A 24,366-nucleotide genomic window follows, 5' to 3' on the forward strand; every position below is an offset into this window, starting at 1 on the left:
GACTCTGGCTACTCACAGTATTGGTTGCAGCAGGTAATGCAGCACACACAAATGAAATCCTCTAGACCATTTTAGAACTTTAACAAAGACAGGTCATTGAGCAACTGTGGAGACAGTCGCTTATGAGCTTCATAAGCCTACATGCAAAATACGCCCCCCCCCCCCCCTCCTAGATGTCGTAACACGAGGTCTGGAGGATTTATGGCAGGCCAATCTCGTTAACTAATGCTCATGATCAAAAAAAGGATTCAAGTATATCGTAATGGTCATAGATGTTGTTGTTGTGGTCTTTAGTCCTGAGACTGGTTTGATGCAGCTCTCCATGCTACCCTATCCTGTGCAAGTTTCTTCATCTCCCAATACGTACTGCAACCCACATCCTTCTGAATCTGTTTAGTGTATTCATCTCTTGGTCTCCCTCTACAATTTTTACCCTCCACGCTGCCCTCCAATACTAAATTGGTGATCCCTTGATGCCTCAGAACATGTCCTACTAACCGATCCCTTCTTCGTGTCAAGTTGTGCCTCAAACTCCTCTTCTCCCCAATCCTATTCAATACTTCCTCATTAGTTACGTGATCTACCCATCTAATTTTCAGCATTCTTCTGTAGCACCACATTTCAAAGGCTTCTATTCTCTTCTTGTCAAAACTATTTATCGTCCATGTTTCACTTCCATACATGGCTACACCCCATACAAATACTTTCAGAAACGACTTCCTGACATCTAAATCTATACTCGATGTTAACAAATTTCTCTTCTTCAGAAACGCTTTCCTTGCCATTGCCAGTCTACATTTTATATCTTCTCTACTTCGACCATCATCAGTTATTTTGCTCCGCAAATAGCAAAACTCCTTTACTACTTTAAGTGTCTCATTTCCTAATCTAAATCTCACAGCATCGCCCGACTTAATTCGACTACATTCCATTATTCTCGTTTTGCTTTTGTTGATGTTCATCTTATTTCCTCCCTTCAAGACACTGTCCATTCCGTTCAACTGCTCTTCCAAGTCCTTTGCTGTCTCTGACAGAATTACAATGTCATCGGCGAACCTTAAAGTTTTTATTTCTTCACCATGGATTTTAAATACCTACTCCGAATTTTTCTTTTGTATCCTTCACTGCTTGCTCAATATACAGATTGAATAACATCGGGGAGAGACTACAACCCTGTCTCACTTCCTTCCCAAGCACTGCTTCCTTTTCATACCCCTCGACCCTTATAACTGCCATCTGGTTTCTGTACAAATTGTAAATAGCCTTTCGCTCCCTGAATTTTACCCCTACCACCTTCAGAATTTGAAAGAGATTATTCCAGTCAACATTGTCAAAAGCTTTCTCCAAGTCTACAAATGCTAGAAACGTAGGTTTGCCTTTTTCTTAATCTAGCTTCTAAGATAAGTCGTAGGGTCAGTATTGCCTCACGTGTTCCCATATTTCTGCAGAATCCAAACTGATCTCTCCCGAGGTGGGCTTCTACCAGTTTTTCCATTCGTCTGTACAGAATTCGCGTAAGTATTTTGCAGCCGTGACTTATTAAACCGACAGTTCGGTAATTTTCACATGGAATGTTGTCTACTCCCGGGGGCTTGTTTCGACTTAGGTCTTTCAGTGCTCTATCAAATTCTTCACGCAGTATCATATCTCCCATTTCATCTTCATCTACATCCTCTTCCATTTCCATAATATTGTCCTCAAGAACATCGCCCTTGTATAGTCCCTCTATATACTCCTTCCACCTTTCTGCTTTCCCTTCTTTGCTTAGAACTGGGTTTCCATCTGAGCCCTTGATATTCATACAAGTGGTTCTCTTTTCTCCAAAGGTCTCTTTAATTTTCCTGTAGGCAGTATCTATCTTACCCCTAGTGAGGTAAGCCTCTACATCCTTACATTTGTCCTCTAGCCATGCCTGCTTAGCCATTTTGCACTTCCTGTCGATCTCATTTTTGAGACGTTTGTATTCCTTTTTGCCTGCTTCATTTACTGCATTTTTATATTTTCTCCTTTCAGCAATTAAATTCAGTATTTCTTCTGTCAGCCAAGGATTTCTACTAGCCCTCGTCTTGTTACCTACTGGATCCTCTGCTGCCTTCACCACTTCATCCCTCAAAGCTATCCATTCTTCTTCTACTGTATTTCTTTTCCCCATTCTTGTCAATTGTTCCTTTATGCTCTTCCTGAAACTCTCTACAACCTCTGGTTCCTTCAGTTTATCCAGGTCCCATCTCCTAAAATTCCCACCTTTTTGCAGTTTCTTCAGTCATAGATACATGTTCAAAATTAGCCTGGGTTCTGCCTGACAAAGACAGGTAAAGACAGGAAAGGAAGTTGCATAAGCATTTGAACGTTTGATGCAGATATGGACAAATCTTGTCTTGATATTCTTCAAACCGATCATGGAGGTCAATTTTACAATAGACATTTCAAGTCGGTAATGGAACGATATAGAATAAACTTCTACTCAACGTTCTCCCACATGAAAGCAAGTATTGTGGAATGTGTGAACAGAACTATAAAGAACAGCATGTTGATGAGATTTAATTTTAGGGGGTCATGCAAATGGTGAGACATTCAGCCATGAATAACTGCGCAGCGTAACTGAATTAGACGCTGTGCAATTAAAGTGAAACCTGTTGATGAACATGGTAATAGACTTCTAAATATATCATCTAATTATACTAAGATGATAGGTCCATCCAAACAGAAATTAAATGTAGTTTAGATATATAAAGCTGCTGCTACCAAGTTGGTCAACAGAGATATACAAAGTTTCGAAAGTGAAACCCACAAATCCGAGAACTTACATTTAAAGGACAGTGTATGTGAAGAAATTGGTAGAAGTTTTTGCACAGAGGAACTACAGGAAACCTCTGAATAATGATTCTTGTAGAAAGTGTTATAAGAAAAGGCAGTGAGGCTTTAGTGAAGTGGCTTAGCTTCCTGTCAAAGCCAACAGTTAAGTGAACGTTCATGGTTTGCTATAGAAACGGGAAACTTAAACCTCAGACTACGCAGTAACTTGTGATGAGTTCTAGGAAGCACATAGGAGGTGATGGTGGTATTCTTACCATTTGAATTGCATACCCCTGAATACAACTCCTGTGGACCTGAAACGAAGCTGAGAAAGTACCTAGCTTATGGCGATAAGAGAATTAATATATCAGACAACAGCTGCAAGGAGTATGGTATTGTTTGCACTACAAATAAAGATCGTCACGTTGCAGGTCGAATATTAGCCAGCAAAGCTAGGGAAATACATGGAAGAAGGATCATAGACACAGGACAATGTATTTCAGAATTTTTAGTTGATAAAGCAATGCATGTCAAATTTAAATTGGCTGCTGGAATTAATTTCAAGCAAATTATGACTGCAGCTCATTATATACTGAAGGGGAAAAAAATTTGTAAGATGTTTAAAAACAAAAGACAGGACAATGTATTTCAGCATTTTTTGTTGATAAATCTGTGCATGTCAACTTTAAATTGGGTGCTGGAATTAATTTCAAGCAAATTACGACTGCAGATCATTGTATACTGAAGAAGAAAAAAATCCGTATGATGTGTTAAAAACAAAAAATTATTGCATCCAATCGGTGCTGGCAGCAGCTAGGAGGCGAGGAAAGGAGGAAGAGGAAGAAGAAGTCGAGTTAAAACGCAAAGGGTTCTTCTACCAATGCCTGAGACATCAGTTGGAATCATCCCGTTTTTAATTCCAGCACTCCCAGGACTACTAGCAGATGGTTCTTTGGCTGGAGGAGCTGCTGCCGTAGTTCGAACAGTGAACACAGAGGAGCAACCACGGAAGATGAAAGACATAATATGAAGGCCATAGCTATCAGTAAAGGACGTATTTAAAACCATACAAAGGAAATTTGGATGGTTTTTAAGAGAAAGCCTCGTAATTATTTTACCGAACAGACCGCTCACCATTAAAGACCTGCTTAAACTCATCAGAAAACACAAAATCCCAAGTTTTCATGGCGTGTTTATGTGAAATACGTCTCCAGAAATGACATGGAATAACAAGGAATGTGAGATTGCCAATTTAGATGTTGCAGGAAGGTATGGTACTCACTGGGTTGCAAATGTTAAATAAAACTGAAATAGCATCTACTGCATTGACTCATAGGGTGATTCAAGGCCACTTGGAGGACTGTGCTGATATTTTACCAACAAGAACCAGGTATTCCACAATTTTCGGCGCAGCCTAGACTTCAGTTCATATCTCTATGATCATTTATGTCTAATATTTCTCCTGAAGAATGCATAAAAACAAGCAGTATGCATATCACTGCATCAGTTGGAGTTGAGATGTGATATTGTACATTGTTATTTTAAAAGAGCACTCATCCGTATTAAGAGCAAACTACTTTTCTCCAATAGATCCAAGCAAGGGGGAGTGGTGTGCTGCATTAATTGGTTTGGTAACGTATAACAGCTTACCTAACATCACCGAGAAGAACAATAAACTACATTTAGGAAGTGGCAAAGTTTCAGGAATATCTCTTGGCTCATGCAGTACATCTACATCTACATCTACATGGGTACTCTGCAAATCACATTCAAGTGATTGCAGCTGTTTTACTGTCTTTGCTAATCATATCGACAAAGCGAATATCACACTAGACTAATATGAGAGAATTATATGAATACTGATCTCTGCTCTTTCTGACACGTCCGAAAGCACAGACAACAGCATTCATATAATTGACTCGCGTAGATGGGCAATGGATCCACCTTCTTCAGTGCGGACGTACAAATACGTCCGACCTCATCTACATCTACACGGATACTCTGCAAATCACATTTAAGTGCCTCGCAGAGGGTTCATCGAACCACCTTCACAATTCTCTATTATTCTAATCTCGTATAGCGCGCAGAAAGACTGAACATCTTTATTTTTCCTCACGAGCTCTGATTTCCTTTATTATATCGTGGTGATCGTTCCTCCCTATGTAGGTCGGTGTCATCAAAATATTTTCGCATTCGGAGGAGAAAGCTGGTGATTGGAATTTCGTGAGAAGATTTCGTCGCAACACAAAACGCCTTTCTTTTAATGATGTCCAGCCAAAATCCTGTATCATTTCTGTGACACTCTCTCCCATATTTCGCGATAATACAAGACCTGCTGCCTTTCTTTGAACTTTTTCGATGTACTCGGCCAGTCCTATCTGGTAAGGATCCCAGCAGTATTCTAAAAGAGAACGGACAAACGTAGTGTAGGCAGTCTCCTTAGTAGGTCTGTTGCATTTTCTAAGTGTCCTGCCAATAAATCGCAGTCTTTGGTTAGCCTTCCACACAACATTTTCTGTGTGTCCCATCCAATGTAAGTTGTTCGTAATTGTAATACCTAGGTATTTAGTTGAATTTACGGTTTTTAGAAGTTTAACGAGTTCCTTTTAGAATTCATGTGGATGACCTCACACTTTTCGTTATTTAGGGTCAACTGCCACTTTTCGTACCATTCAGATATCTTTTCTAAATCGTTTTTCAATTTTTTTTGACCTTCTGATGACTTTATTAGTCGATAAACGACAGCGTCATCTGCAAACAACCGAAGACGGCTGCTCAGATTGTCTCTCAAATCGTTTATATAGATAAAGAACAGCAAAGGACCTGTAACACTACCTTGGGGAAAGCCAGAAATCACTTCTGTTTCACTTGATGACTTTCCGTCAGTTACTACGAACAGTGACCTCTCTGACAGGAAATGACAAATCCAGTCACATAACTGAGACGATATTCCACAAGCACGCAATTTCCCTACAAGATGCTTGTGTGGTACCGTGTCAAAACCCTTCCGGAAATCCAGAAATACGGAATCTATATGAAATCCCTTGTCAATAGCACTCAACACCTCGTTAACTATATGGGACTGTAATTTAGTGGATTACTCTTACTACCTTTCTTGAATATTGGTGTGAGCTGTGCAACTTTCCAGTCTTTGGATACGGATCTTTCGTCGAGCGAGCGATTGTATATGATTGTTAAGTCTGGAGCTAATGCATCGGCATATTCCGAAAGGAACGTAACTGGTATACAGTCTGAACGCGAAGACTTGCTTTTATTAAGTGATTTGAACATGTATATAAGAAGTTTTGTACAAGGCTTTGAGTTACGTTAACACTCTTAAAGCAGACACAAGAACAACAAAACAGACAACAGATTTTAGGCATGAAGATTCCGTAGGATCACTACGAGGCTTCTTGAGGAGCCAAGTGTTGAAAGGTTAATTTACACAATGGGCGGATTTTTCTGCAGTGGGTCCAGCTTACAAAATTATGGAGGTGTCTGGCAATCCAACATAACTCACAGTGACTCTTCAGGGATTAGACCATCTCCAGTTGAATATCACAGATAAGAATGGGAATCTAGTCCATTTTTGCGGTGAGGAAATTATAGTACGCCTTCATCTGAAGAATCAGAATGGATGTTGTTGCGGTCTTCAGTCCTGAGACTGGTTTGATGCAGCTCTCCATGCTACTCTATCCTGTGCAAGCTCCTTCATCTCCCAGTACTTACTGCAACCCACATCCTTCTGAATCTGCTTAGTGTATTCATCTCTTGGTCTCTCTCTACAATTTTTACCCTCCACGCTGCCCTCCAATGCTAAATTTGTGATCCCTTGATGTCTCAGAATATGTCCTACTAACCGGTCCCCTCTTTTTGTCAAGTTGTGCCACATACTCCTCTTCTCCCCAATTCTATTCAATATTTCATCATTAGTTATGTGATCTACCCATCTAATCTTCAGCATTCTTGTGTAGCACCACATTTCGAAAGCTTCTATTGTCTTCTTGTCCAAACTATTTATCGTCCATGTTTCACTTTCATACATGGCTACACTCCATAAAAATACTTTCAGATACGACTTCCTGACCCTCAAATCTATACTCGATGTTAACAAATTTCTCTTCTTCAGAAACGTTTTCTTTGCCATTGCCAGTCTACATTTTATATCTTCTCTACTTCGACCATCATCAGTTATTTTGCTCCGCAAATAGCAAAACTCCTTTACTACTTTAAGTGCCTCATTTCCTAATCTAATTCCCTCAGCATCACCCGACTTAATTCGACTACATTCCATTATCCTCGTTTTGCTTTTGTTGATGTTCACCTTATATCCTCCTTTCAAGACACTGTCCATTCCGTTCAGCTGCTCTTCCAAGTCCTTTGCTGTCTGTGATAGAATTACAATGTCATCGGCGAACCTCAAAGTTTTTATTTCTTCTCCATGGATTTTAATACCTACTCCGAATTTTTCTTTGTTTCCTTTACTGCTTGCTCAATATACAGATTGAATAACATCGGGGAGAGGCTACAACCCTGTCTCACTCCCTTCCCAACCACTGCTTCCCTTTCATGCCCCTCAGAATGGATATCAAGTATAAATAAAATGCACACACCACTTTGCTGCAGGAAAAGAGTATGATAAAACTATCAGGAACGCTGACTCTTCATTGTGTATGCTCATTTGGAGTGGTTACTATTTCCTGTGGCATGTTGTGAAGGTGATCCCACAGCCTCTCACACCACTTTCACAGAATGACGTGTATCATATGTGATGGTATATCAAGTTGTACCCTCATATGACTCCACTCTCAGTCTTCCTGTCAGAGCGCTGCTCTCTGAGCTCGAAAGACTTGCTGTGAGCATTGTTGAGATTTATCGCTATAACATTCCTATGACCAAATGGCAGGAGAATGATGCCTTATACTAGCAGACAGTTGATGGTCATATGTTAGGGCTACTGCTGGATAGAGGTTCATAAAATTCAAATAGAGACCACTGTCATCTAACGGGGAAGTTCTGCATGCATGCAATTTGAAATACAAACTGGCACGACACATGCCCACCTTCTACTATAATTTGGATGGGTAAGATGCCCACTTTCTTGATGAGCACTTGGCTGATTTTGGCTTGAAGAATGATATGGTCAGTGTCATGTCTCATGATGTTGAAAACTCCATTTCATTCTCCAAACGAATCATTTCAAGACTATCTCCTTGCTTCCTGTATTCATTACAATTCATGCACGCATTTCTTGGGAAACTTGTTGAGACTGTGCATCAGGAGGATATGATTACACCAAAGTTGCATATCCTGATGTAAAGTTTCAGCTTGTAACGAGGAAGGCAGTCTTCCCTTGTGAATACCTGGATTTGATCGAGAGACTCCGTGAGACCACATTGCTCAGTATAACCGCATTCACAAGAAAATTCACAGACACTGTTATAATGGATGCACAGTACAGGCATGCAGTAAATGTTTGGCAGGATTTCGACACCTCTAATTTAGAGGGATATGCTAAACCGTCCATGGAGACAGATGTTCACTTGCTCACAGATATTTTTGAGAAAATCTAAAGTTTATGCCTGGGCTGATACAGCCTGGATCCTACATTCTGTCACTCTATGCCAGTGCGTTTGTGGGATGCAATTTTTAAAAAGACACCTGTCAATATCGAACTGTTGACCAATAGCGATATGTTACTTTTTTTTCGAAGGCAGGTTTCATGGGGAATTCGCTAGTATGTGCACATGTACGCCTGAGTGAATAACCTGAATATGAGTGAGGGGAAAGTAAGCCCTCTCTGACGATTTATGTCCTTTCCTTGGATGTAAACATTCTCCATGGGCATGCTACACAACAATGTCTGCCATTTGGAGGGTTCCAGAGACTGTGCAAAGATGGAAGCAATAAATTAGACGAAGAGATCCAAGATGTGGCTGCAGATTATGGTGTGGGATATGACCTGGAGACTGATCTGGAATATCCCTCCACTTTACAGTGACTTGCCACTTTGTCGAGAGTGCCTAGTCCCACCCAATGGTTCCACCTCAAAGCTGAAGACAGAACTGGGGAACAAGCAATGATATTTTCTACGTTACAGAAAACTCCAGCAATGTCTCAGGTTAGGTATGACACTTATTGGAAACACCCATGGCATCTCCTTCAAGCTGCGTCACTGGCTCAAAGAACGCATTGGTTCAAATGGCTCTGAGCACTATGGGACTTAACATCTTAGGTCATCAGTTCCCTAGAACTTAGAACTACTTAAACCTAACTAACCTAAGGACATCACACACATCCATGCCCGAGGCAGGATTCGAACCTGCGACCGTATCAGTCCCGCGGTTCCGGACTGAAGCGCCTAGAACCGCACGGCCACCGCGGCCGGCAGGAACGCATTGATGTTAATACTGAAAAGAATGCCCTCATGACGTTTGACTTTGAAAAGGATTTTAATGGATTAAGCAATAATTCTGTTTACGATAAAACCATGGAGAATGTTAAAAACCATCATGAAATTCATTTAGTTTACCAATGGGATGGGCATTATAGCATAACAGATTACACCTCCAGGCCAAATTTTAAGCAGGTCGAATCTTCTATGAAGGTTTAGCCACTGTGGCGATGGCTAAGGTTTCAGCTGGAGTTCACAATGCTTGCCTATATTGATATGTGTATTCTGGACCTCTCCAAACTCCACATGTACCGATTTCAATAAGAGTTTCCAAAACCAAACTTTGCTGATCCCAGATTACTTTGTTGGTTATAGACAAACTACCATGTGAAAGTCTGTGGTCCATGTGAATTAATTAGGTACAACAAGGAGGAATTCAACATATCTGGATATGTGGCCAATAATCTTTACAGTATGACACTTCAGAACAAGGAAAAAACTATGAAATGATCGTGTGGCATTGATGGCCGGGAGGTCCTATCCGGGGAAGTTCGGTGGCAGGGTTGCAAGTCTCATTTCAGCTGACGCCACACTGGGCGAATGGTGTGTCGGTGGTGATGATGATGAGAACAACATAACTCCCAGTCCATGACTGGAGAAAATCTCCAACCCGGCCAGGAATCGATCCCAGGTCTGCTGCGTGGTAGGCAAACACGTTACCACTCAGCTAAGCAGGTGGGCTCAGAATAAGAAGTTTATTTGACTGATGAAAGACACAAGCATATGGCTTGCAGACTGTGGAGTCTGCGGGCCGCAGATCCAAAATATATGCAATCATATAGATGTAGGTGCCACTCGAACGTGGGCTAAGGTATGTGATCAGACAGGATGCTTACGTACATGTACATGTCAGAGTCGTATCTAGACGTATCAGGGGCCCCATATCATTCAATTAAGAACGTCCCAGACTTTTACAGACCCTTCACCAGCTTGAACAGTCCCTTGCTGACATGCAGGGTTCACGGATTCATGAGGTTGTCTCCATACCCGTAAACGTCCACCCGCTCGATACAATGTGAAACGAGACTCGTCTGACCAGGCAACAAGTTTTTAGTCGTCAACAGACCAATCTCGGTGTTGACGGGCCCAGGCGAGGCGTAAAGCTTCGTGTCGTGCGGTCATCAAGGGTACACGAGTAGGCCTTCGGCTCCAAAATCTCATATCGATGTTGTTTCGTTGAATGGTTCACACATTGGCACTTTTTGATGGCCCAGCATTGAAATCTGCAGCCATTTGCGGAAGGACTGTACTTCTGTCACGTTGAACTATTCTCTGCAGTTGTCATTAGCCCCCTTCTTGCAGGATCTTTTTCCGGCCGCAGCGATATCGGAGATTTGATGTTTCCCGATATTCACAGTACACTCGCGAAATAGTCGTACGGAAAAATCCCAATTTTATCGCCACCTCGGAGATGCTGTATCTCATCACTCGTGCGCTGACTATAGCACCCCGTTCAAACTCACTTTAATCCTGATAACCGGCCATTGTAGCAGCAGTAACCGATCTAACAACTGCGCCAGACACTTGTTGTCTTATACTGGCGTTGCCGACTGCAGCGTCGTATTCTGCCTGTTTACTTATCTCTGTATTCAAACACACACACACACACACACACACACACACACACACACACACACACACATACACACATATGTGTGTGTGTGTAGTTATAAAAGAAGAAACCGTTCAATAGAAACCGTTCACCATCGTGTTGCTTAAGTGCAGTATTCATGATGTTTATTGGGACTGTCACTGCAACATGAGGAAGCATATCGAGAAGAAGATAATGACGGATCACGATCCATCACATACCTCAACGACATTTAGATGCTTCGGAAAAAGGTTTCATAGTAGATATGTATGCTGAAGTTGTGCTTGAATTAACGTCAGGGGACATGCGCATTTACATAAAACGTTCAGGTGTTGTGAGTTTAGATGATCTATACTGTGCATTCAAAATGGTTCAAATTGGTCTGAGCACTATGGGACTCAACTGCTGAGGTCATTAGTCCCCTAGAACTTAGAACTAGTTAAACCTAACTAACCTAAGGACATCACAAACGTCCATGCCCGAGGCAAGATTCGAACCTGCGACCGTAGCGGTCTTGCGGTTCCAGACTGCAGCGCCTTTAACCGCACGGCCACTTCGGCCGGCTACTGTGCATTAATGAATGTGGCAGACTGAGCTGCATATTTAAACTTTCTAGAGTATTTATATGTGAATATAAATAAAAATGAATTCGAACAGTGTATAAAAGCTTCTACTCAATCAGTGTCAGAGAATGTATGAGTTGAGCGGCTAACTATGATATCTGTGGAAGCTGAATTCAAGGCATATAGAAAACAACTATTTGGACTGTACTGCAGAGAAAGTGATGAATATACATATATCAGAAAAACTGATGAATATATATATATATATATATATATATATATATATATATATATATATATATATTACTGGCCATTAAAATAGCTACACCAAGAAGAAATGCAGATGATAAACGGGTATTCATCGGACAAATATATTACACTAGAAACGACATGTGATTACATTTTCACGCAATTTGGGTGCATAGATCTTGAGAAATCAGCACCCAGAACAACCACCTCTGGCCGTAATAACGGCCTTGATACCCCTGGGAATTGAGTCAAACAGAGCGTGGATGGCGTGTACAGGTACAGCTGCCCATGCAGCTTCAGCACGATACCACAGTTCATCAAGAGTAGTGACTGGCGTATTGTGACGAGCCAGTTGCTCGGCCACCATTGACCAGGCGTTTTCAATTGGTGAGAGATCTGGAGAATGTGCTGGCCAGGGCAGCAGTCGAACATTTTCTGTTTCCAGAAAGGCCCGTACAGGACCTGCAACATGCGGTCGTGCATTATCCTGCTGAAATGTAGGGTTTCGCAGGGATCGAATGAAGGGTAGAGCCACGGGTCGAAACACATCTGAAATGTAACGTCCACTGTTCAAAGTGGCGTCAATGCGAACAAGAGGTGACCGAGACGTGTAACCAATGACATCTCATACCATCACGCCGGGTGATACGCCAGTATGGCGATGACGAATACACGCTTCCAATGTGCGTTCACCGCGATGTCGCCAAACACGGGTGCGACCATCATGATGCTGTAAACAGAACCTGGATTCACCCGAAAAAATGACGTTTTGCCATTCGTGCACCCAGATTCGACGTTGACTACACCATCGCAGGCGCTCTGTCTGTGATGCAGCGTCAAGGGTAACCACAACCGTGGTCTTCGAGCTGATAGTCCATGCTGCTGCAAACGTCGTCGAACTGTTCGTGCAGATGGTTGTTGTCTCGCAAACGTCCCCATCTGTTGACTCAGGGATCGAGACGTGGCTGCACGATTCGTTACTGGCATGCGGATAAGATGCCTGTCATCTCGATTGCTGGTGATACGAGGCCGTTGGGATCCAGCACGGCGTTCCGTATTACCCTCCTGAACGTACCGATTCCATATTCTGCTAACAGTCATTGGATCTCGACCAACGCGAGCAACAATGTCGCGATACAATAAACCGCAATCGCGATAGGCTAGAATTCGACCTTTATCAAAGTTGGAAACGTGATGGTACGCATTTTTCCTCCTTACACGAGGCATCGCAACAACGTTTCACCAGGCAACGACGGTCAACTGCTGTTTTTTTATGACAAATCGGTTGGAAACTTTCCTGATGTCAGCACGTTGTAGGTGTCGCCACCGGCGCCAACTTTGTGTGAATGCTCTGAAAAACTAATCATCTGCATATCACAGCATCTTCTCCCTGTCGGTTAAATTTCGCGTCTGTAGCACGTCATCTTCGTGGTGTAGCAATTTTAATGGCCAGTAGTGTATACACACACACACACACACACACATATATATATATATATATATATATATATATATATATATATATTCTTCATCAGTTTTTCTGCAGTACTGTCCAAATAGAAAAACAGCGTCAAGGGTAACCACAACCGTGGTCTTCGAGCTGATAGTCCATGCTGCTGCAAACGTCGTCGAACTGTTCGTGCAGATGGTTGTTGTCTCGCAAACGTCCCCATCTGTTGACTCAGGGATCGAGACGTGGCTGCACGATTCGTTACTGGCATGCGGATAAGATGCCTGTCATCTCGATTGCTGGTGATATATTCTTCATCAGTTTTTCTGCAGTACTGTCCAAATAGAAAAACTGATATATATATATATATATATATATATATATATATATATATATATATATCATCAGTTTTTTTGCAGTACTGTACAAATAGTTGTTTTCTATAGGCCTTGAATTCAGCTTCTACAGATTTCATAGTTAGCCGCTCATCTCATACATTCTCTGACACCGAGTAGAAGCTTTTATACACTGTTCGAATTCATTTTTATTTACACTATTCGCATGTAAATACTCTAGAAAGTTTAAATATGCAGCTCAGTCTGCCGCAATCACTAATGCACAGTATAGATCATCTAAATTCACAACACATGAACGTTTTATGTAAATGCGCATGTCCCCTGACATTAATTCAAGCACAACTCCAGCACACATATCCACTATTGAAGCCTTTTTCCGAAGGATCTAAATGTCGTTGAGGTATGTGGTAGATCGTAATCCGTCATTATCTTCTTCTCGATATGGTTCCTCATGTTGCAGAGATACTCCCAATAAATATCATGAATACTGCACTTTAGCAACAAGATGGTGAACGGTTTCTACTGAACGGTTTCTACTGTTATAACTACTCCAAAGTCACTGTCAAATGCTAGGCGTACATACAAGCATTTAGAACCGCTACCAGTCACACTGTATGTGTTTGCGAATAATTGTACTTTTGTGAGAAGTAGCTGAGGCTTGATAAACAGAATAATCCCCGATGGCGGTACAGAACAGTCGAATGATAGCACGTCCACTAAATTTGGAAGATCGTCTGTCGGCTGTTGCCGCCACTGCTGATGTGGTGGCGCAGACAGTGTTATATTGAATTTTTGAATGTCCTCGTCCAGTAATTCTGTTACCACGGAATCAGGGGAGTGCAGTGCTACTAATATTACTAATCGATGGATAAATACTTACTTTTAGCCTTCTTCTACCTTTTGGCGAGTCTATACTGATAGCGCCGTATGACGATTCTTTTACTACCATGTACAGACATCAAATTACCCCTAATGGGCGAGAGCAAAGTGAGAGAGGTGGAGGGCGTAGAGAGGAAGGAGTGGAGAGAGATAATAGGATGTGATCTTGACACATGTTGCGTGACCTTGAATATGACATTCGCAATTGCATCAGCTGTAATATGACACCAAATCTCATTTGAAGTTTATCCTGAACATACTCTGATACCCTACTTACATCTGTCGATTTTGTTTAACTAGGAACGACATGTTGATGAACAATGGACATGAAATGATGCAGGTGATCAGACAGAATGCTTACGTACATGTCACCTGCCAGAGTCGTATCTAGGCGTATAAGGGTTCTCACGGCACTCCAACTGCAAACGCCCCAAACCATTACAGAGCCTCCACCAGCCTGAACAGTCCCCTGATGATATGCAGGGTCCATGGATTCATGAGGTTGTCTCCATACCCGTAAACGTCCATCCCCTCCATACAACTTGAAACGAGACTCGTCCGACCAGGGAAATTATCTCGTCATCAACAATCCAATGTTGGTGTTGACGGGTCGAGGCGAGGTGTAAAGCTTTGTGTCGCGCAGTCATCAAGGGTACACGAGAGGGCCTTCGGCTCCGAAAGTTCATATCGATGTTGTTTCGTTGAATGGTTTACACACTGACACTTTTTGATGGCCCAGCATTGAAATCTACAGCAATTTGCGGAAAGGTTGCACTTCTGTCACGTTGAACGATTCCCTTCAGTCATTGTAGGATTTCCTGATCGCAGCGATGTCAGAGATTTGATGCTTTACCGGATTCGCGGTACACGCGTGAAATGGTCGTATCGGAAAATCCCAATTTTATTGCATCCGGTAACAAATATAGTCCTATACTCAGTAAGCTCATGAGTTATTTGCTAAACAGCAATGTGGAACTAAACCAAATGCTTGTTCGTAGCTAAAGACTGAGCCAGGTAGCCCAGTGATTAGCAAACCGGACTCGCATTCGGGATCACAACGGTTCAGATCCACGTCCGGCCATCCAGGTTTAGGTTTTTTTCGTCATTTCCCTAAACCGTTACTGGAAAATGTCCTTTGAAAGGGTGCCGCAGGTTTTCTTCCACATGCTTGCAACAATACGAGGTTGCGATGTCGACGGGACTTTAAACTCTAATCTTTATTCCCTTTTTTTGTTCCCAAGAAACACGGTATCAACTTGGACAACATAGTTACTAAAACACACATACAAGCGTATGGAACCATTAGAATTGTACAGCCTTGTGGTGAGACTATCCATTACCCAGCCTTATTTTGGCACAGAAAAGTGGGAGCTACTCAGCCATGAAAGTCGTTGACCACCTACTCAATGATGCAAAGAATTTCATTGGAAATCGAGTTAATTTCAAACGCAAATGCCTACTTGGCAACTCCTTCTATTTTATAAGAGAATTTCTGAATGTGTAGTAATATGATTTTGTGATTTCTTTTTTTAAGAGTGAAAGAGTCACACTGAACTAAAGAGAAATTTGTAAAGGTTATTACAGTTCAGAGAGAAACATAAAAACTTCGAGGTTTGCTGATGTCAGTGTAATTCTGTCAGAGTCGGAATGAAGTCACATTAGATTGTATGAAGCTGAGGGCGTTAGATTAGGCAACGAGGCGTTAAAGGAAGTAGATGAGAAAAGCATTTATGAAAATGACATACTTGTTAACATCGAATATAAATTTAAATACAAGTGACTCTTTTCTGACTGTATTCGTCTTCAGTGTAAGCCTTATACGGAACGGAAACATGGATTGTACTTAGAAAAACAGTCTAGATCGCACAAATCACATTTATGGTGACCGGTTTCAACCCAAAGGCGGGCCATCCTTGGACCGTACTCTGGAATATAGAGTACTATAAACACAGAAGGACATACGGATAAAATAGAAACAATGTAATAAAAAATAAAACGAAGTTTAAGTGTAGAGACGGATCCACAGAGCAGAAACTGCAGAACTCTCTAGATGCTGTCAACTGCTGGAGAAGCAACGATATGTTGTTGTTAAACAGCGGAAGCTCCCCCGCCCCCCTCCCTACTCGTCTCTACACATCATTCGAACCAATAGTATGAATACTTTTTGAATACATGATTAAAAACTTTAGTTACTAAATTAAAAATGAAATCTATTTATAGCATTCGCTGTAAGATTAACAACTATTATATTTGTGATGCAAAAAATTGAAACATAAAATAGCATACAATAAAGGAACGACTTGAAATTGATCGCTCTTTTCCCAAAATGTTTTCTGAAATATGTGATGAAATTTGGATGATAAACGGTTCAGATAAAGAAAGAATAGAAGCTTTTGAAACGTAGTGCTACAGAAGATTAGTGATGATTAGATGGGTGCATCATATAACTAGTGAGAAGGTACTGAATCACCTTGTGGGGGGGGGGGGGGGGTAAAAGAAATTCATGCCACAACGTCACTATAAGAAGCGACTGATTGATTTGCACATCCTAAGACATCAATGGTCTGTCAGTTTGGAGTCCTGGCGAGAAGCGACAACTTTGATCAATAGAGCCAGCCGGTAAGTAACTACGTAACTTCCTACAGCAGCAGCCGCATAACATACCCGACCGTGAACGTCTCCCTGAGAGGCGAGTTTTTGCCCACCGCGACGTAGGTCATCCGCGGTGCGAGAAGCGGAATGGTGACGAGGGCGCATTTGTCGTGTTCTGTGAACAGCTTCTCCACCAGAGGGTACATCTGGAACTCCTGCGAGTGGAACGCGAACATCTCGGTGGCCACTTTAGTCATGCCTTCTTCCAGGGAGAAGTAGTTTGACCGAACGGCGCCTGGTGGCGCAACCTTCTTCAGGTACAAACTCCGTACCACAGGGTCCTCACTCATCTGCATAATATAATAAAATAAACAATGCTGAAGAAAATAAGTATCTGAAGCAAACACACAGAAGCGCCTAGAACCGCTCGGCCACAGCGCCGGCGGCAAACAGGGAAGCCGTATATAATTAAAAAAAAAAACACATGGTTGTGAACTGTCTACCGCAAAGAGAAATCTGGTGTCGGAGGATTCCTAGGATACTTTCATTCAGTACTGTCCTATGTTATAATCTAATGTGAATCGTGAGAGCGTAGCAAAAAAAAAAAATAGACCCTCTTTGTTCTAAAAAAGAGTCAGTACTGCCAGAATATGAGGTTGGTTGGTTGGTTGGTTTGGGGAAGGAGACCAGACAGCGTGGTCATCGGTCTAATCGGATTAGGGAAGGATGGGGAAGGAAGTCGGCCGTGCCCTTTCAGAGGAACCATCCCGGCATTTGCCTGGAGTGATTTAGGGAAATCACGGAAAACCTAAATCAGGATGGGCGGACGCGGGATTGAACCGTCGTCAGAATATGAGGTTAAGCACATAATGGAAGATCTTGGAACGCTCCCTTAATGGACATAGATATTTTTATACTTCTTTTACTTCCTGATATAATATGTGGCTCGTAACAAGAATGGCTTTGAGGAGAACTGTGGAATTCACTACCACAATACTACAAGTAAAACTTACCAGATAGAGTTCAGAAATTTTTTGGAAATTTGTGGTAAGTTCCTATGAGACCAAACTGTTGAAGTCATCGGTCCCTGGGCTTAGATACTACTTAATCTAACTTAAACTGACTTATGCTAAGGACAACACACACACCCGTCCGAGGGAGGACTCCAACCTCCGACGTGGGGGAGTCACGCGAAGTGTGGCAAGGCGCCTCAGACCTCGCGGTTAGAGTTCAGAATGGAATTTTATATTCTGGCGCAAAAGCTGCTGGTAGACTTCCGCCAGGGAACTTAAAGTCTCGGCTTCGAAAGAGACTTAACTATAACTGACTGGCCAAGTTCATAACTTCTAAGAGCGTACTGCGTGTCAAACACTTCTAATACTGTAAAGATATGGTAACTTGTCGGAACTAAGGTATAGGCGATTTCACTCAACGGTTGTTTCTAAACTGCATTAGATATCAAAGAACCTTGTAGTTTCTATTGCCAGAAATGTGGATGGGCCTCACATCGCAAGTCTGTAGCGCCATCGCCCTTTATTGTACTTCCAAGGCCAGAATTTACAAGGTCACATCGTTGACTTACTCTCGTTCGTCTTTTGCTAATTTGGCTATCCCAGAGAGTAGTCTGTCTATGTCTGCTGCAAGGTCCGTAGAAAAATATGGTTAGGCAGTAAGCGTTCTGCGCTGCAATTGGCTGACCGAGGCCCACGAGAAAGATAGACCGTGGCGTGTACGTCAGAGCACGTGACCCTGCAGGCCTTACGGGGTGCCAGCAGCCGTCTCCGGCGGGGAACGAGTAACTTTTCGTGGGAATCTTTTCAATTACATATTGGTTTATCGTGGGCCCTGCACGGAACCGAGCGTTCGTGAAGTGTGGCGGACAAGCCGATTAGTGTTCGTCACAGGTTCGTTGCATGCCCCGAATATCTCGTTGGCCCAGTCGGCTGACGCTGTGACGTCACAAAGGAATAGGGTCTTCCTCGGCGCTATAATGTGTCGGTCGTGTACTTATGCGATGTAATTGTGGCAGCTTTCAGTTTAAATTGATATTCTGCTACTGCTAGAATGTTACCTCTACATCCTGTAACTTAACCAGCTTTTAAACTGACACAGCTGGTTAAAAATGTTCTGTCGAATTAAAACATGCAAAAAAGCGCGAAGCTTTTTGTTTTTGCAGCTTTCTGTCAAAGTAAATGTTCGAAATGAGCTTGCAATTTTCTTAGTTGGCTCTGAGAAAAGTTTTAACGAGTAAACAAGACATATATAACCCTCATTTTCATTTTGCATTCATCACAAGTTTAGGCGAACTTCACCTAACAGGTGGATGCCGTCATTTTGAATCAGGAAATTATACACGCGCCTTATTTATAGGAAGCATTAGAATTAGCTAATCTAACTAGAACATCCTTCAAAATACCTGGTGGCAACTGAAACTGTTGCAACTGTGAGACTTAACAATCAACAGCACACCTGACATTGCTCGCGCACTTTCACTTGAAAATAACCCACTGTACTAAAGCAACTAAGCGAAAATGACAACACTCACGAAACCACCCAGCCTCCAACATAAGAATACAAGCGCAGTGTGTTCCTCTCTGACGTCATGTGCGGAATGGCTGAAATGCGTTCGCTTCTGCGCAGCGTTTATTGCGCCCCCCTGTCTGCTGCCATTTGCATTAGAAGAAGCAGGGCGTGTGCGCGTCTGTTTTCAGTTTATTACTCAGGTTATTCGTGGTGATGATGATGATGAAGATGATGTTTGATTTGTGATATTGTGTGATGTCCTTAGGTTAGTTAGGTTTAAGTAGCTCTAAGTTCTAGGGGACTGATGACCATAGATGTTAAGTCCCATAGTACTCAGAGCCATTCGAACCATTTGATTTGTGGGGCGCTCAACTGCGCGCCCGTACAAAATTTTTGGACACAGTCAAATCTAGTCACTGTCACGTATGATGACGATTGCCTTCACACTACCTGCACACAGTATCATACTGTTTGTTTGAAATCCTGCTTCAATAAAAGTTGTCAGTGAGTGAACCTGATCTATATTGCAGCTATTTTGCCGGAATCCTGCCTGAACAGCAGGCAAGTTTTGTAACATAATGAGGACAACACAAATACCCAGTCCCCGGGCAAAGAAAATCGCCAACCCCGCCGGGAATCGAACCCTTGACCACGTGATGCAGACGCAGCAACTCTACCCACTTTTTTTTCGTTTGTTGATCTATTAACTCAGGTTTTTTTTTTTTTTTTTTTTTAAGAGGGCTGAGCTACCGTGCCGGCGTCCCACTAGACCACGAGCTGTGGACCAGATCGTACGTGCTAGTTACTACAAATATTGAACAGAGATGTACGGCGCTCAGAGGTGTAATAACAGATATACTGTTACACTATGAAGCATTTCTTCATTTAAATTAAAACTTAAGGTAAATAACGCAAGGCACTGCATTCGTTATTGCCGGCCGCGGTGGTCTAGCGGTTCTAGGCGCTCAGTCCAGAGCCGCGCAACTGCTACGGTCGCAGGTTCGAATCCTCCCTCGGGCATGGATGTGTGTAATGTCCTTAGGTTAGTTAGGTTTAAGTAGTTCTAAGTTCTAGGGGACTGATGACCACAGATGTTAAGTCCCATAGTGCTCAGAGCCATTTGAACCATTTTTTTGCATTCGTTATTGGTAGCTAGTATCCTGAACAATACCATCATTAATAGAGTATATAAAATCTGCGTTAAAGAACCTAATTTCTTGTGGTGATCCGCTCTGCGTGACAGCGACATCACAAACTGATAACAATATTTAACCTCACAAAGTTTGTTCTAGTTTGAAAGAGAACCCGCTGAAACACACGCTATTGTAACTGAGATTCATTAAGCAAGGCAACTTTCAAGGTACAATCTAACTAGGATTATTACTATTTAGTGAGAATATGTAAATATATATCCAGTATGATTACAATAAAAGCTCCAGTTTCAAAACACTCTAAAAAAAAGAACTACTGTTCAGAATGACGTCAAATTTGAACACAATATCATCGAAGAAGGGGCAGCGTTATGGAAGCAAAACCAAATTAATGAAAATTTTGTATCTACACTCCTGGAAATTGAAATAAGAACACCGTGAATTCATTGTCCCAGGAAGGGGAAACTTTATTGACACATTCCTGGGGTCAGATACATCACATGATCACACTGACAGAACCACAGGCACATAGACACAGGCAACAGAGCATGCACAATGTCGGCACTAGTACAGTGTATATCCACCTTTCGCAGCAATGCAGGCTGCTATTCTCCCATGGAGACGATCGTAGAGATGCTGGATGTAGTCCTGTGGAACGGCTTGCCATGCCATTTCCACCTGGCGCCTCAGTTGGACCAGCGTTCGTGCTGGACGTGCAGACCGCGTGAGACGACGCTTCATCCAGTCCCAAACATGCTCAATGGGGGACAGATCCGGAGATCTTGCTGGCCAAGGTAGTTGACTTACACCTTCTAGAGCACGTTGGGTGGCACGGGATAGATGCGGACGTGCATTGTCCTGTTGGAACAGCAAGTTCCCTTGCCGGTCTAGGAATGGTAGAACGATGGGTTCGATGACGGTTTGGATGTACCGTGCACTATTCAGTGTCCCCTCGACGATCACCAGTGGTGTACGGCTAGTGTAGGAGATCGCTCCCCACACCATGATGCCGGGTGTTGGCCCTGTCTGCCTCGGTCGTATGCAGTCCTGATTGTGGCGCTCACCTGCACGGATCCAAACACGCATACGACCATCATTGGCACCAAGGCAGAAGCGACTCTCATCGCTGAAGACGACACGTCTCCATTCGTCCCTCCATTCACGCCTGTCGCGACACCACTGGAGGCGGGCTGTACGATGTTGGGGCGTGAGCGGAAGACGGCCTAACGGTGTGCGGGACCGTAGCCCAGCTTCATGGAGACGGTTGCGAATGGTCCTCGCCGATACCCCAGGAGCAACAGTGTCCCTAATTTGCTGGGAAGTGGCGGTGCGGTCCCCTACGGCACTGCGTAGGATCCTACGGTCTTGGCGTGCATCCGTGCGTCGCTGCGGTCCGGTCCCAGGTCGACGGGCACGTGCACCTTCCGCCGACCACTGGCGACAACATCGATGTACTGTGGAGACCTCACGCCCCACGTGTTGAGCAATTCGGCGGTACGTCCACCCGGCCTCCCGCATGCCCACTATACGCCCTCGCTCAAAGTCCGTCAACTGCACATACGGTTCACGTCCACGCTGTCGCGGCATGCTACCAGTGTTAAAGACTGCGATGGAGCTCCGTATGCCACGGCAAACTGGCTGGCACTGACGGCGGCGGTGCACAAATACTGCGCAGCTAGCGCCATTCGACGGCCAACACCGCGGTTCCTGGTGTGTCCGCTGTGCCGTGCGTGTGATCATTGCTTGTACAGCCCTCTCGCAGTGTCAGGAGCAAGTATGGTGGGTCTGACACACCGGTGTCAATGTGTTCTTTTTTCCATTTCCAGGAGTGTATATAGCACTGTAAGCGACAAAATATGCAACATAAAAGACACAGGAGAGCTTCTTTATGTGGTTTTTAGTCTCAGAATAATTAAAAATCGATTTTTCCCATCTGATGTTGTATGACCTTGCCGTGGTGGGTAGGATTACCCAACTAACAGTCCCTCAACTGTTGACTGCGAAACTCGTGCGGTCATGCATTTTGCACGGTACGGTTGGCTTAATGCGTAACTCACACTGTAGCCGTCGTGTTGTGATTCATCTGCCATTTGTAGCCGAACGAACCTATTTATGTTACGACGCCTATTGCGTTACCTAGTGGATAAACTTTTTTTTTTGTTCCATAACGTTTTCCTTTTCTTCAATAACATTCCGTTCAAATGTGACATTAGTCTGAGCAGCGGTTCTCTTTTACAGTGTTTTGAACCTGAAACTGTAATTATAATCACCCTGTTTATAATTATCTAATGCTTTTGGTATGATCATTGCAACATAATTCAACTGTTTTAGTTGGCGCCACAAGAGGATTAAACACACAACAAAATTGTGTACCCTCGTTTTGACTTAAGCGACTCGCGCTAGAAACCAGAATTCCGCCTCCAAAACGGGAGACTAGTCGAAAGACTATGAACTATGAACCTCCTCTCTACCTGTCTACGTAGTAACAAGAGCGGCATGGCCAGTAGTACCTCTATAAGGTTGTGGACGTAGCTGATGTTCTCTATGCCAAACTCTAGTGGACTTTGGAGCAAGTCCTCCTTGGTGTTGATGGTCCTAGGTGGCGGGAGAAGAAGAGAACTGACGATAGCGGCGGAATAGTGCGTGTCCAGGAGCATGGCGCACACCAGGCTGACCACCAGCAGGATGCGCCAGCTGGGCCAGTCTGCACTCTGCGAGCTGCCTGCGAACAGAAGTTTCGGAACAGAATACTGTAAGTGCATCTTAGCAGCTGGTCTACAACATAGTCGATTCCAAATACGATTTCAGGCGATGCAGCGTTTGTTTCATTTAATTATTTCCGGTTCATCTGTAATTTAGAAGCCGGCGGCGTGGCCGAGAGGTTCTAGGCGCCTCAGTCTGGAACCGCGCGACCACTACGGTCGCAGGTTCGAATCTTGCCTCGGGGATGGATGTGTGTGATATCCTTAGGTTAGTTAGGTTTACGTAGTTCTAAGTTCTAGGGTACTGATGACATCAGATATTAAATCCCATAGTGCTCAGAGCTATTTGAACCTTTTTTTTTTTTTTTTTTTTTTTTAATTTAGAAATTACAATATTTTGCGCCTAGACGATTCATAAATGTAATTATTTACGTACGATCGCGAGTACGGCTATTGTTCCATTTTCAAGTAAGGGTTCACTATATAATTATTGAAAGTGTATTTATTCCTCTTAAGAGGACATCGTCGTCGTAATTTTTATATACAGGTGATTTTTTCCGCCGTGTACAAGCTAATGAACTTATGTCCGGAAATGCATGGTTTCGATGCTAGAGACCATTTATTCAATCATACTTTGTTACAGAGACTGCGGTCTGATAAGCGCTGTACCATGCAGCCACAGTTACAGTATTCATGGTTTCCTCCTAAAGGGTGGTACTGTCCCTCATACGTCATACCCTAGCGCCGTCTCCTGCCATGGTAATTGGTAATGTTGCGTCCGAATCCACTTTTCTTGCTGACTCACCTTGTAGTGGAAGTGATACAGCGTTGTACACATTGGTTCCGTACTCGAATCGAGAGCTTGCCGACATGGTGTTCACTTACGGAAAGGCAAATGACAACGGGCGGCGGGCAGCAGGGCAGCAATGTTGTATCAGGATATCTATTCCCGCCGACAACAACCATAGCACTCAATGTTTGCAACAGTGTTTCGCCGTTTATCTGAGACAGGTCGTTCCAGGAAGCAGGAAATCATGAAGGACGTACCCGAAATGTTCGG

General features: G+C 43.1%; 1 protein-coding gene across 1 annotated transcript in view; it reads right to left on the minus strand.

Annotated features, from left to right (window-relative positions):
- Positions 1–24,366, minus strand: part of LOC124606202 (glutamate receptor ionotropic, delta-2-like) — a 117,387-nt gene that overhangs the window by 17,826 nt on the left and 75,195 nt on the right. Inside the window, exons 8-9 of the mRNA XM_047138171.1 lie at positions 23,115–23,354; positions 17,003–17,280 (exon numbers count right to left, since the gene is read on the minus strand). Of these exons, the coding sequence (XP_046994127.1) occupies positions 17,003–17,280; positions 23,115–23,354 (518 nt within the window). The remainder of the gene's footprint in view (positions 1–17,002; positions 17,281–23,114; positions 23,355–24,366) is intronic.

This window comes from Schistocerca americana, chromosome 3 (assembly GCF_021461395.2).
Source record: "Schistocerca americana isolate TAMUIC-IGC-003095 chromosome 3, iqSchAmer2.1, whole genome shotgun sequence".
Lineage (NCBI taxonomy): Eukaryota > Metazoa > Arthropoda > Insecta > Orthoptera > Acrididae > Schistocerca > Schistocerca americana.